The 14,308-nt window shown below is 36.5% G+C and overlaps 4 protein-coding genes across 33 annotated transcripts in view; 1 reads left to right on the forward strand and 3 right to left on the reverse strand.

The window, feature by feature from the left end:
• LOC117578177 (disks large 1 tumor suppressor protein) overlaps window positions 1–3,789 on the forward strand; it is a 38,849-nt gene extending 35,060 nt beyond the window's left edge. For all 30 annotated transcript variants that reach the window (XM_052002184.1, XM_052002213.1, XM_034263484.2 and 27 more), the window contains 4 exons: window positions 913–1,062; window positions 1,121–1,403; window positions 1,471–1,562; window positions 1,621–3,789. In XM_052002184.1, the coding sequence (XP_051858144.1) occupies window positions 913–1,062; window positions 1,121–1,403; window positions 1,471–1,562; window positions 1,621–1,727 (632 nt within the window). In that variant the 3' untranslated portion in view covers window positions 1,728–3,789. The remainder of the gene's footprint in view (window positions 1–912; window positions 1,063–1,120; window positions 1,404–1,470; window positions 1,563–1,620) is intronic.
• A 3,627-nt stretch (window positions 3,790–7,416) lies between these two features.
• On the reverse strand, window positions 7,417–9,017 carry LOC117568111 (gustatory receptor 10a). Its single transcript, XM_034248512.2, has 2 exons — window positions 7,926–9,017; window positions 7,417–7,854 (listed from the first exon to the last, which is right to left on the reverse strand). Exons 1-2 carry the CDS (start codon window positions 9,015–9,017, stop codon window positions 7,684–7,686), a joined length of 1,263 nt encoding a protein of 420 aa, XP_034104403.1. The 3' UTR covers window positions 7,417–7,683.
• Window positions 8,894–11,224, reverse strand: LOC127565251 (uncharacterized). The gene is made up of 2 exons (XM_052002925.1): window positions 9,949–11,224; window positions 8,894–9,028 (listed from the first exon to the last, which is right to left on the reverse strand). Exon 1 carries the CDS (start codon window positions 11,093–11,095, stop codon window positions 9,983–9,985), a length of 1,113 nt encoding a protein of 370 aa, XP_051858885.1. The 5' UTR covers window positions 11,096–11,224; the 3' UTR covers window positions 8,894–9,028; window positions 9,949–9,982.
• A 10-nt stretch (window positions 11,225–11,234) lies between these two features.
• Window positions 11,235–13,468, reverse strand: LOC117573903 (odorant receptor 10a). The gene is given in 4 exon segments (XM_052003279.1): window positions 11,235–11,348; window positions 11,411–11,563; window positions 11,625–11,914; window positions 12,688–13,468. Coding segments are annotated over 4 exon segments (1,275 nt in total). The 3' UTR covers window positions 11,235–11,297.
• Window positions 13,469–14,308: the final 840 nt, after the last annotated feature.

Below are 14,308 nucleotides of genomic sequence, written 5' to 3' on the forward strand. Positions count from 1 at the left end.
TATATGTATGTAATACAAAACGATTTCATTTCAATCTAGAAATCTTAATCTATATGATACAAATATTGATACTGATTTTGAATTACGAATTATTACGAATTATGAATTATGATTTATGAATTTATGACTTAGTCTTATGATTATGATTACAAATATTATTATTCAAATGGCAGTTAATTTTTGCTGTTTCTTAACCACCAAAACAACCCTGCTCCCTGCCCCCAGTCCCGCCTCCTTTTTGAACCTCAACCCTAAACCCGCTTCCTCCACGTCTATTTTTTCATTTTTGGCTTCAATTTCCATTTTTTAAGATTATTTCTTTTCATTTTGCCGTATCCTCGAATTGACGTATACTTAATGTAGCTCACAACTTTCTTTCTTTCTTGCAATATCTTTTTTTTGTTTGCAAGCTTTATGCTCGTTACACACTAAATCTAAAACTTAGCTCTACCTGTTTAACTTTTTTGAACCTTTAGCTAATGATTTTGTGAAGCTGAGAGCCATCGTAAACCAATTTCTTAAATGCTTGAGGATACCAGAAAAAAATGACAAATGACAAATGAAAAAAAAAAGAAAAGAAACATTTCCCCCTTTTTCCCTTTTGCGCTGTCTCTCGCTCTCTTCTCTCTTTCTCTTACACTCTCTATTATTTTTTGTTTTGTTTTATCTAGCTCACTTTCTTTCTGTTTCTTATGCATATGCGAATACGAAATTGATAAATCTATAACCGTATTTTACCTTTTATATATCTGGAAAATAAGAAATCTATATAATTTCGAACCCAACCTCTGCCCCTCTACCCAACCCCCGTTCCCCCCTCGAAAGACCCTCTCTCCACTCATTCTGTACATTTGGTTCGTTATGATTTTGCACCCGCACAAAACCTAATACCATTGCCTACTATGCTTACAGCTTCTGAGGAGAACGTGCTGTCCTATGAGGCCGTGCAGCGTTTGTCCATCAACTACACACGTCCCGTCATCATATTGGGACCCCTGAAGGATCGCATTAACGATGATTTAATATCTGAATACCCGGACAAGTTTGGCTCCTGTGTGCCACGTAAGTATTCGAACTATGCTATACTAGATCTAGATTAATACACATTTAATGCCAACAGATACTACGAGACCGAAACGCGAATATGAGGTCGATGGACGGGACTATCATTTTGTGTCGTCGCGCGAACAGATGGAGCGTGATATACAGAATCATTTGTTCATCGAGGCTGGCCAATACAATGACAATTTGTATGGCACATCGGTGGCCAGTGTGCGCGAAGTGGCCGAGCGTGGCAAGCACTGCATACTGGATGTATCGGGCAATGCAATTAAGCGTCTCCAAGTGGCGCAACTTTATCCCGTTGCCGTCTTCATCAAGCCCAAGTCCGTGGACTCTGTCATGTAAGTCGAGTAGTAGTAAAGAAGAATGTGTGCTCAATTTATAATTCCCTCTTAACTTTTGCTACAGGGAAATGAATCGTCGCATGACCGAGGAGCAGGCAAAGAAGACATACGAGCGTGCTATTAAAATGGAGCAAGAATTTGGCGAATACTTCACGGGTAAATCACAACAAAATTGATATACTAAATGATGGGTTAATTCATAATTGAATTGCAGGCGTTGTACAAGGCGATACGATTGAGGAAATCTATAGCAAAGTGAAGTCAATGATTTGGTCGCAGTCGGGACCAACCATTTGGGTACCATCGAAGGAATCTCTATGACCAACAGCCACAACAACATGGACACTGCCGCCTCGAGTACGTTGTCGACCTGTCTCGAGAACAACCAACACACAAGCAACAACATCATCAACAAATCAGTCGCACTGATGCACCACAGCAACAACAGCAACAGCAACAACAACCACGACGATGACGACAACAATAACAACCGCAACAACAACCAATTTAAAGAAACCAAAAGCAACAAGAACAAATCAGAACAAGAGCAGCCAACTAGATGTTGTTAATGATTAGATGGTTATATATTATATATATAAATACTATATATACATATATATAGTTAAGAATCCAGATTTAGAATTTCCTCTCCCCCCCCCCCCAAAAAAAAAAAACTTGAAGAAGGATTCTAGATTCTTACAATTTGTCTCTGGTTTGTCGCTTGTTGTGTGGACAAAGCTGTTTTTGAACTGCAGCGGCGGCTGTTTAGTTTTAGTTAGAACAAAATTGATATACAAACAAAAACAAAAACAAAAAAAAAAGAAGAAAACACAAAAAAAAACACTGATTGCATATTAATACATAAGATCTAAGGCAGAAAATCGAATGCAGAATGCGAGTCAAGGAAGAGGAGAAGTCGAAGGAAGAGGAGGAGGAGGAGGAGAACGTTAGTGTTGTTTGTTTATGTTGATGTTAATACGAGAGTTATAGCGAGAAGTTAGAGTTATGTTGACGCTAATAATGATAATGATCGCATATTATTATTATTATTATGTTAGGATACATGTATATGTAAAAGTCTTTAAGTGCGACTAGCGTCAAATATACATATACTACGTTAATGATAGCAATTGAAAGTTGACACACGATGACGAAGATGAAGACGAAGATGAAGACGAAGTTGAAAATGAAGACGACGACGACGACGATAAGTTGGTGCATTTGTTGTTAGATGTATTGTATTTTTTTCCCCCACGCGCGCGCCTTTGCCTAATGCAACACACACACACACAAAACGACATGAATATGTACACACACACAGACACAACTCCCATGTAGCCTATAACTAACAGTAAAAGCGTCAGCAACGAGCAAAAGAAATAAGAAACAGAGAGATGGGGAAAAACAATAAGAAGAAGAAGAAGAAAAACTTTCTTTCAATGCAAAAAGTCATTTTACTACTTAACAAGATTGTGGAAGAAGAAGCGTCGTGAAGAAAAAACAAAACAAAACATAACAAATAAAAAGAAAATACATACACACACACACACATACATAAGCATATTACGATCAATACAACATATACATATATAGTATATATACACACACACCGATACGGTTTAATTTTACAAAGAGAATATGCAACAACAAAAAGAAAAAAAAACAAAACTCAAATGCCCCCAACAGAAGGTATTTACATTTTTTTTTATATAATATATATACATATATATATCGACAGCAAACAATTAGCTAATGTTCAACAAAAAAGAAAAAACCAACAAAAATAAAAAAAAGCAAATACAAAACGAAAACGAAAAGAAATTTATGAATTGTAGACAACGCACATAACTGCTAACTATACTTTATTATAATTATTATTTTTTTTTATTCCTCCAACTCTTTTTGTTCTAAAGAAAATTTAGTAAAATTCAAAGTTTATTAATATTATTCTACTTTATATACATACATATAAATATACTATATATTTTTTTTTTTTTGTTTTTTTTCGTTTCGTGTGCCCATTAATTATATATTATTTTGTCTCAGTCCTTTAATTTGTAATATGAATATATACTACTTATAAATACACACATACTATTTTGTAAATTATGAACTCTCTTTGAACCCCCGCCCCGCTCCGCCCCGCCCCACGCTTATAAAACAGTATAAATTGTACGTGCAGACAATTGATGAGAACAATTGAACAATTGTTGCATGCAAAATTCATTTCTTTCACATTGTTGTATTTAATAAACACAAAAACCTAAGCGAATTATATTAATTTAAATCTAAACAAAAGAAAAAGCAGTAAATGTAATAAAAATAAACAAACAAAAAAAAAAAGAAAACAAAAAAAAAAAACAAAACATATATTTCATCAAAATGCGTAAACACTTTTTACTCTCGATTCTCTTGTCACTTATATAAAAATATATACGATAGACACGCCTTTAAAAAGGATAATGTTTAACTGCGAAACAAAAAAGAAAACTTAAAGAAATGAAAATGAAAATGCAAATAATTTTGTAAATTCAAATGTGTGTTCACCATATACCACAACAACAACAACAAAAGATGTCCCATATAAGAAATGTGTGTTTTTTTTTTTTATAAATATATATACGAGTATTATAATAGAGAGTGTATCGAAAGAGCCACGACTGCGAAAATTGGGGATGCTAAAGGGCGATATAATAGGTATATATTATATAGTTAATATATGTATAGTAGCAAAAGTCTCTTATGTGATGAAGATGACGATGATGATGATGATAAACCTGAGCCCATTTTTGAATCCAAATAACGATCGTATCGTATATGGAACTTATGATATTGTATTAAGCTGGTCGTCGTTAATTACATTTTTTTTTTAGGTTTTTTTTTTTATATAGATAAGTATACGTTCACCCATAAGACCTTAAACTGCCCATTGTCCAGTCATGCTAGCGACAGTTTTCCATTCTAGTATTTACCCCACACTTGCAGGATGGGGAGTTTTATCTATCTAGCTCTATATATACTATATATACAAGAAAAAAAGAAAACCTACATACTAGTACTAGTAGCCAAATCGCTTTCATCTACTGCCCATAGTTTCGATCAAATAAAAAACAAATATATATATCGATATATATATATTCCGCCTTGCATTATCTTATTAGTGAAGTACCTCACGCCTCTGTGTAAACAAAATCAAACGGAAAGCAATTTAAAGTACATAACAAAAAAAAAAAAGAGAAAATGAAGAAATTTAAACATTATTGAATAGAGCAAAAACTTGGAAAGTGAACGACGATGTTCAAATAGCAAATAGATGATAATAAATATGAGAAAATATGTGAAAAAAAAAATGGAAAACTTTATTAATTTACTAACTAATGTATCATTTATAAAACTAACTACACACTATACATATACATATATCGTATATCGTATATAGTATATATGTAGTACTAACTTATATACATAGAACATCACAGTGCAGTTCATTTTGGATTTGAGAATTGCATAAAGTAAAAGGTAAACTGTTCCAAAGCCTTAAATGCAATTAATTAAAGCATTTACGAGTATATTCATAACTTACACACACACACACACACACACACACATTCACACACACATTCACACACACATGCTTAATCATCCGAAGACCTATTTGTAATAACAAAAGAAACCGAAAAAAATGAAAAGAAAAGAAATGAAAAACAAAAAACCAAAAACTAAAGACAATTTTTGATGTAGCCTTAGAAACATGTATGCAAGAATTTACCTAAAAGAAGAAGAAAACCTAAAACTGAATAAAAATGAATAATGAATAATGATGTACACACACACACACGAGCGTACATATGTGTATGTATATATATATATATATTCATATACATAGTATGTATGTGATTTTGCGATTGCTAATACATATACATATATATACATATATACTGAGAGGCATTTAAAAAACGATCCATTGTTATAAACGATTTCGTGCTACATCATTCAGAAAATCGTTTTACACACATTATGTGGAAGCATTTCATCAAAATGGTGCCTTTATCAGTTATTCTTGTTGTTGGTATGCAAAAAGAAGCAGAAGATGAAGAAGAAGAAATTAATAATAATAATAATAATATGCATAAATTTATATACCTAAGTACTACGATTATCGATATACTTACAAGCATACATTGTTTATACATATAAATAATGCATACACAACACACTCACACACACACACACATAGATGTGGTCAATATCAAACAGTTGCGGGCTGTGATTACGACGAGATGCGAGTTTTTGGAGCTCGTGCAACTTGATCACTGCTTGATTCACACCCCCTCCCCTTCCCTACCCCCCATCACCAAAAATTGATAATTTATTAAATACAATACAATTATAACAATAATAATAATACTAATATTAATAACAACAAATGGTATACATCACACATAAAGAATGGATAAAAAAAAAACCACACGATATGTTTGTTATTGTTAACGATAGAGACAAAAAAAAAAGAAAAAGAAAAGTCAAAGAAATTATAGAAAGGAGAACGTATGTACCTAAGTACAACTTATTCGATTGCCTTTTAAAGTTAAACGATTTGTTGTCCTTTGGCGAATAAGTGCTTTAAGATTACTTACTAACAGTTTAAATACTTTAAGTTACCCACACACACACAAACACATGCGCACACACACACACTCACACATAAAGTCAGCGAAAAGAAAAAGAAAAAATTGTTTTCAAACCAGCGCTGCTATTGAGCTATATATCGATGATCGATTGAACGCTAATCGATAATCGATAACTGCATGTTGTGCAGCCCTGGCATACATTAATTGAATTGATTGATTGCTCGAAATTTAAAAAAAAAATCAACTTCTCTACGATTTAAGTTTATTGATCTGATAAAGTTATATACGATTAATTAGGTATACTAGCATATACGATATACACACATACATACATACATACATAGAGAGTATGTTAATACATATTGCATGTGAGAGAACGTGCAACGTGCATTTGTATTTGTATGTATTTGTTGCCCGTGTGCAGCTGCTGAACTATTCCAATAATACTCAACAATAATAGCTAATAGCATTGCGTGATATGCTAACGCTCAGCAAAAAACAAATCAGCAATCAACCTTAAGAAGAGAATTTCTTTTAAGTGCTGCGCATCTCTCTCTCTCTCTCTCTCTTATGTAATTGGCGGTCGTGGCCTAGAATTGCATACAACAACACGAACACACACACACACACACATACGCTAGCACTTATGTACATACATACATGCAGACACAGACTAACACACACACACACAAACATTGCTGTGTATTCGAAATTAATTATAACAAAAACAACAAAAAGAAACAAAAAAACATTTTGTGAATCAATCCTGTATTATTTATCATTTAATAGTTCATCAACAACAAAAAAGACAAAACTTAAAAATGCAAAAAAAAAACATAAAAAAAACCATGCGATATTCGTAATAAACATGAAATTCGATACGTAAACATTTTGTGTGTGTGTCATTTGCATTTGTAAATAATTTATGATGTAAGTACATAGGATATTCATCGTAGTAATCCAATTCAATTTTTTTTCTACAAAATATTCATATTTATTATACAATTTTGTATTCTAAAATGATTGGGAACATACATGAATTCTTCGAATTCTATTTATATTTATTACACATTCGTTCACCCAAAAAATATGCTAACATTAATTTATTTTGCAATTTTCTGCTCGACTTCAAATATTACGTATACGCAGATTTTTTTTTAGAGAATTCTTTAACTTAATTAATTTAATTTATTTTTCTTTTTATTACATTCAGTAGTTATATTTAAGACATATTTATTTGTATGCAAAGTATGAACATACTTTTTTCTATTCTTTGCTCAATTTAAAATATTAAGTATACGCAACGTAATCAAATGAAGGAAAAGTTTTTCGTTTGAATGAAATTTGTGGACTTTTATGAGTTTGTTATTCAATTGGATTATATTTTATAATTTGAATGTAGTTTAATATAATTATTTAATTTTCGTATTATTATTATCATTATTATGAAAGCATAGATTACATTTTTATCACTAAATTGCGTATACGCACGGTAGGCTGCTGCAGGTCGAGAGCTCTTTCACTGTGGTAATAAAATCATATTGTATTGTGTGCTCGGAATGAAATCACTAAACTTGGGTGTCAACAATTAGTGAAATTGGCTGCTGATTTGATTATGATTCGACATTGATATTAAGGCCACAAAACTAGCGTGAATGGCGTTGCGTGTTGGCCAGATACATATCGAACTGCACGAGCGTAATGAAGTAGGAGAAAGCTGTGACCGCGATGAGATAAATGATCCGACGATCCAGATACAAAAGGCCGCACAACATGGGCGGCTTATGCTGCAATATCTGCAGTGAAAACTGCTCCAGCTGCACAGAAAAGTAAAGTAAAGTAAAAGTGAAATAAATATATATACGAGTATAATAAAAATGTGGATTACCTCTTGATCCAAGCTGGGCGGCTGTAGTGAGGGATATCCGCTAAATTGACCAATGACCAAAGAGAGATTCTCCATTTCCTGTTTGATCTGCTCGTTGACCAACGTCACAATGTACGTATCCAGATAATAGGTGAGCGCATAGACAGCACTGATCAACACCGGATACGAAGCATTTGCCAGCGAATGCGATGATACCAGATTGAAGATGGTAAAGAAATTGGTCAGATTGTTGATCAGCGTTGTGAGTGTTAGTCCCAACAGCTGCAGCTGATGGATGCGAAAGCTCTCCACATACAGCTGATGGATCTCGATGAAACGCTGTCGCAACAGCGCCAAGCGATCGCAGAGTCGCCCACAGTTGACCATGAAGATGCCGCGATGTCGTGTTCGTTGCACATGTCGCACTTGGCGGAGGACTTGCTGCAACTGTTGCTGCAAGAGTCGGAGATATTTCAACACGCTGCTGTTCACCCAGAAGAAATAGTCGGCCATGTGTTCCGTATAGTTCCACAGTATAAACGAATAGATGGCAAATTGCTGACGCAAGCGACTCGATGCCTTCGCATCCGTATCATTATCTGGGACGTGGCCAGCGCTGGCAAAAATCCCGCACACCTGTATGATCATCATCGTGTTGATCAGCGTGAATTTGTAGTACATAAAGATCTCGAAACGTCGCTTCGGCCAACGAGGACCACGATAACTCTCGACGATGTCGTGCTCGAGGTGAGCTCGCTTCATGGTGCTGCCATTGTTGATGCCCTTGAAGTGGAATGTGTTGGCCATGTAGGTCAACACACAGGTGATGTACTTGATCAGTGTGTTGGCAAAGCCAACGTACAACACCAGCTGCATCCGACTGTCCACACCCGCCATCAGCAGGCGATAGTTGTAGCCAAAGTACAGAGGAACCACCACGATCAGCGTCAGGCTGAAGGCGTGACTGTAGATGAGCAGCAGCACTTTCAGGGGACCCTTCAACGGCTCGTGCGGCATGTAGTCGATCATCACCTGGCCATAGATGTTCGCATAGAAGTGGCCGAATGTGTAGAACTTCGCTTCGTGTCGCTCCCAGAAAGTCGGTTTGTCCATGGCGCCGCGCTCTGCATGAATGTGCCACAAAGGAAGTCAGTCGAACTAACTTTGCAGTACTTTGTGTTTGATTGCGTGAAAAGCTAAAGATAATCAAAGTTACTCAAATAACTTGCGTGTTATTAAGCCTTTCATTTAGTTGCGAATGTAACGAATATGAAAGAGAGTGACAAAAGGAGTAAGATAAAGAGAGCATGTGGTAAGCAGCAAAGGGAAGGAGAGAGAAAGAATTTTAATTTAAAATTTACAAATTTAACTTTTATTACTATTCAAAATTAATATGTAAGGGAGACACAAAAGGGACAAGATAAAAAGAGAAATTCGTAAGCAGAAGAAGGAAAAGTGACAAAAAGAATTTCAATTTTAAATTTAACAATTTTAATTTTTTCTCTCCAAATTTAATTTGAGAAATAATTTGTGAATTTCTACATGTTCTTAAATGCCAAATTGGGCTATCAAGTATTTTGTTCAATATAAAAAACAAGTAAGAAAGACAATCTGGTATATTTCTACCTTTATAGTATATTTAAATATGATATGCCAAATATGACTTTTGATATATTTTGTTAAGTATACAAAATTAATATATCATAAATAGTATTAATTTTGTATATTCGAAAAATAATTAATATAAAAGAAATATACTGAAATATACCAAAGGCTATACTTGGTACATTTAAATATACTATAAGGGTTAAAATATACCAGATTGTCAAAATTGAAATACATTTAAAAATTTCAATTTTTTTTCGTTTGAAACTCAACTGCAAAATTTAGATAGGAAAAGCTCATTTTATTGTTTCCTACATTTTTATTATTAAATTAATCAACAATTTTTGAATGACATGCGATATTCTTCTATTCTACTAGTTCCACGTCATGTTGTATAAATGAAAGCCTGTAATAAAACTTAAAAAAAATAAACTATTACCTTGATTAAACTTCCTTCTTGGGTTAGGTTTCTCCTATGACACTAGATCCGGCTCCGACTCCATTTCGAGCGGCTCAAACTGGGATTCAAGAAATTCGAGCTCGTTTGGTTCCGACTCCGTTATCAGCTCATGTTTGGACGCCTCCTGCATTTCGAGCGGCTCAAACAGAAAATCAAGAAATTCGAGCTGGTTTGGTTCCGACTTCCTTGGCAGCTTCTGTTCGGACGCCTCCTGCTTACGAGAACTTGACTGGTCTTGCTGTGCCATCATGTCGTCGATCTTCTCATTGAGCTGATCCATGCGAGTCTCCAACTGCATGATGATGATCGCATCGAAGATCTTACAGTCGACAGCCGCTTCCTTAAAACTCTTCTTTGTCCAAGTAACACTACGTTGAAGCTGTTGCATTGAAGCCCCAGTCTGTGTTGTCGAATCACCGAATTTCTTTCGAACATTTTCCTTTGCAATTGGTTTGTTAACTTTATTGTAGGATGGCTTGGGCTGAACTTGAGTCTGTCTGGCCAAAACTTGTGCAGTCTTACGCACTTGAGTCTGAATGGGAGATGTAGAAGTGTTTGGTTTCGGTCGCCCTTGAGTTTGCTTCGGTGTTTGTGTCGGAGTTTGCTTCGGTGTTTGCTTCGGTGTTTGTGTCGGAGTTTGCTTCTGTGTTTGCTTCGGCGATTGATCCGGCTTCTTCATGGCTTGAGACGGTGTCACGTTGCGGAATGTCTTGACCTGATTGTCGTTGGGTTTCAATGACCCCGAACGTCGGGGAGTAAACATTTTGAATCCCCTGCGTTCGGCACACATCACTTGATAGAGCAAATTATACAGTGCATAAGATTCACTCTTGGCCAACTCCTCCAGCTGTTTGCGTGTGACGCTTACGCCCATTTTGCGTAGCACCAACAAATTAAAGTTATCCCAGTTCTTCAACTTCAAGGCAAAGTTGTTATGTGCTGTATAGACTGAAGTGGTTGCGAATTTCTTGTTAATCAGCTTCATCGAGGACGCCACGGCGTTGAGATCAATGTTGCCATCCTCCAGGCTATTCATCAAATTGATCTTCTTGGTTTCCAACCAGTTGGTGAGGACCTCAAATTGTTTAGCACTAAGCTGACGAGTTTTAACCTCCGCGCTAACCATCGTTTATATCGTTTGCTTTTTGTTTGTATTTGCGAGTATTTTATATTTATATTTTCGAAAGTATTTGTGAGAATATGCTTTTGTGGAGTTTGTTATTGAAGTGAAAAGATTAAAGTTTATTGTGAGATCTGACTTAATGGTATAGACTACTTAATTTACTTTAGTCTCTTTATTTATTTGACAATAATTGAAATGAAGATATTCATTGAAAGGACTTGGCCAGCGCAATAATAGAACCAGATGTCTGTAGTATCTAGAAAACAAAAAGCGTGACATTAAAAACGAATTTGCAAATGAATTTGTTTCGAAACAAACTGCGCCAAAGGTGACCAAAGAGGGCGAAAAGAAGGGCACGGACATTGAGAGCGCACGTTGCGATCGCAGTATAAACATGTGCACATAACGACGATGTCGGGGCAGACATCGATGCCAGGGACAGCTGCCCATAACCACAGCCAGTTCCATGCTCTAAAAAAAACACAAAGGAGAGGGAAAAGCAAGCTCACAAGCATTGACTGCAACAACTTACGCTCTCGGCCACCAGCGTTCCGCCATAGCAATAGATGAGTAGTTGGCTGAGCGCTGCAATCGTGTAGCTCACGTAGAGCAGAGTGCCGAAACCATTGCCACCGACGGTCATCAGATTGAAGATGCTGACCGCAATCACCATGCTGGCGGAGACAAAGTGCAGCAGCGTGATGATCCAGTAGCGTTCGCCAAAGAAGTGAGTCAAATCGATGATGCGATTCTGTCGCTTGATCAGTTCCACCAAAGCAGCCTCAAAGCGTGCAGCGTGCACTCCATCTATTTGCAAGAGATCTATTGTAGAGAAAGGCAGTCACGTCATTAGTGAGTTAGGATAACAGAAAGTAAGAACATGATGAAGTCAGAGAGTCAAAAAGCCAGGAGAGAGTAAGGAAGTAGCCTGCAAATGAGAAAATTGGGAATAAACGAAGTTAGAGAATCAGGACATCGGGATATTGAAGTTTCAGGAAAACAGATGATAGAGAAACGAGCTTAAAGAAGTCAGGAAGACAGTGAATAAGGAAGTCAGGAAGACAGTAAATCATAAAGTCAGGATGACATATTGTTTCAAACCCAGGGAGTTAAAAACATAGGAAATCAGTAAGTGAGGAACTTGTGATGTGAGGAAGCCAGTAATTGGGGAGCCCAAAGACAGGAAAAAAGGACATAGACGTCATTAGGAAATAAGGAAAGTGCGTTCAATAGCCAAGATGTCAAGCATACAGAAAATCAGGGAAACAGGTGATTAGAAAGTTAGAAGATCAGAAGGACAGAATGTCAGGAAGGCAAGTTGACAAAAAGTCAAGAAGATAGATAGAGAGAGTTACCAAATAAGCAGTTAAGAAGCTATAAATTTAGAAAGTCATAAAGACAGGCAGTTAAGCAATAAAGTCAAATAGTCAGGAACTCTGGAAAATGGAAAGATTGGATATCAGGAAATACAGGAGTCACGACGACTTTAAGCCGGAGTGTTTCCCTGAGGTAGTTTTAAATCCATGAAGAAGCCGGAAAGTTCACCAGCATGTTGGGAAACCAGAAGACAGTAGCAAGAGCATAAGAAACCTCACCCTCGTAGGGCTGGAACAGAGCACGTGTGTCCACCTGCAAGGATTTGAAGAGTGTGCCAATATGCACACAGAACTCAAAGTAGAAGGCATCACAGCCGCCAAACATGAAGATGGTTATGTAGCCCGTGTACGCCGAGAAGATGAACATGGCCGGCAAATAAGGCCAGCTGAGCAAAAAGCTGGGCATGCTGCAACAAAGAGGGATTATATAGTGTCATGCATTCAACAGTCACTCAACTCACGTGTGATTGAAGGGTAAGCCCCAGACAATCTCATCGTTGCGTCGCTGCAGATGGAGCACCAAGGCCAAGAGCAACGGCTTCAGATTGTACATGCTGCTGGTGCTGAAGCCAGCGGAAAATGGCCAGAAATTGAAGCGAGTCGCCATCAAAGAATTCTTTCGTATAATCTCATGTGTTTCAGCAGCAATCTCATGGCCGAAAAGCAGTTCTCGCTGCTGATCGACCACATAGTGAAGATCATGTCGATAGTTCAGCATAAGAAACATTTTCAGCAGCGTCACAAACGATGTGTAGGCCGGACAAAAGGTCTCTATGGCCAATGAGAGTTGATTGGAGCGCGCAAACATGGCGCCAGCATGTAGCTCGGTCATAACGCCAATACCCAACACCATAAAGTTTATGTACGCCCTCCATGGCCTCTTCATTGGTGTCTTGGGACTCGGCCAGTATCCCATTGTTCTCAGACAGAGTTGGGGCACTGCGTAAAAGTACAGCTCCAATGGCTGATCGCGGCGTAGAAACCAAAATAATTTTGTCATATTCAAAACTGAACTTATGCTCTGCTCATGTTGCTGTTACTTTTTATAGTAAGAACCTATTGGATAATTGCTTAATTGACTTGTTGTGCAAGCAATTAGTTTAATTCGGTGCAAAACTTTCGATGCTCAAGCTGTCCGCTCACACAATTTTTGCAAATTGCTACCAAACAGCCCTAGGATTAGGGAAACCATTTAAACTTTTGGTTGCAAAACAAAAATTCAATTAAATTGGTAATTTAAAAATCGATAATATAAAACACAGTTATTCTTGACAAATCCTTAAGTATCTGACAAAGACATACCTTTCAAGAATCGGGGTAACCAGGCATATCGATTGACAGTCAAAGGTTTTAAGGATAACCGTTAAAAATTCGCATTAAATGTTTTCAAGGTAAGTATGGTAAGTATAGAAAAATAGCTAAAACTAGAAAATAAGTCGCGTCTCGTCTATTTAAATAACTCGTCTGATGGTTCTCATCTACATATATAAACTGACTGAGATAATGGACAATTATTCTGCAAACAGCCAAATTACAAGGATTTTTTGCTTTTTAGAAAATAGTGTATACAAATAGTGTATCTCTGCCATATCTTGTTTTTGTCGTTGCCCCGAATCTGGATTTTTAGATGATCCTATATTTTATTGAAGTCAATTAGTAGATTTCGCTACTACGAATCGAATGCAACCAGTCCCATCAAAATGCGCAAGAATATGGCCGAACTAGAATCATTTTTATCATTGGTGTATAATTAAGCAATGTGCAGCCAAATAATTTTGTGGTGCATACTTTGAGGGGCACTAATTGAAATTGTCATAATGACGACGCTACATAGATGGCG

This window comes from Drosophila albomicans, chromosome X, assembly GCF_009650485.2.
Source record: "Drosophila albomicans strain 15112-1751.03 chromosome X, ASM965048v2, whole genome shotgun sequence".
In the NCBI taxonomy this organism is placed as follows: domain Eukaryota; kingdom Metazoa; phylum Arthropoda; class Insecta; order Diptera; family Drosophilidae; genus Drosophila; species Drosophila albomicans.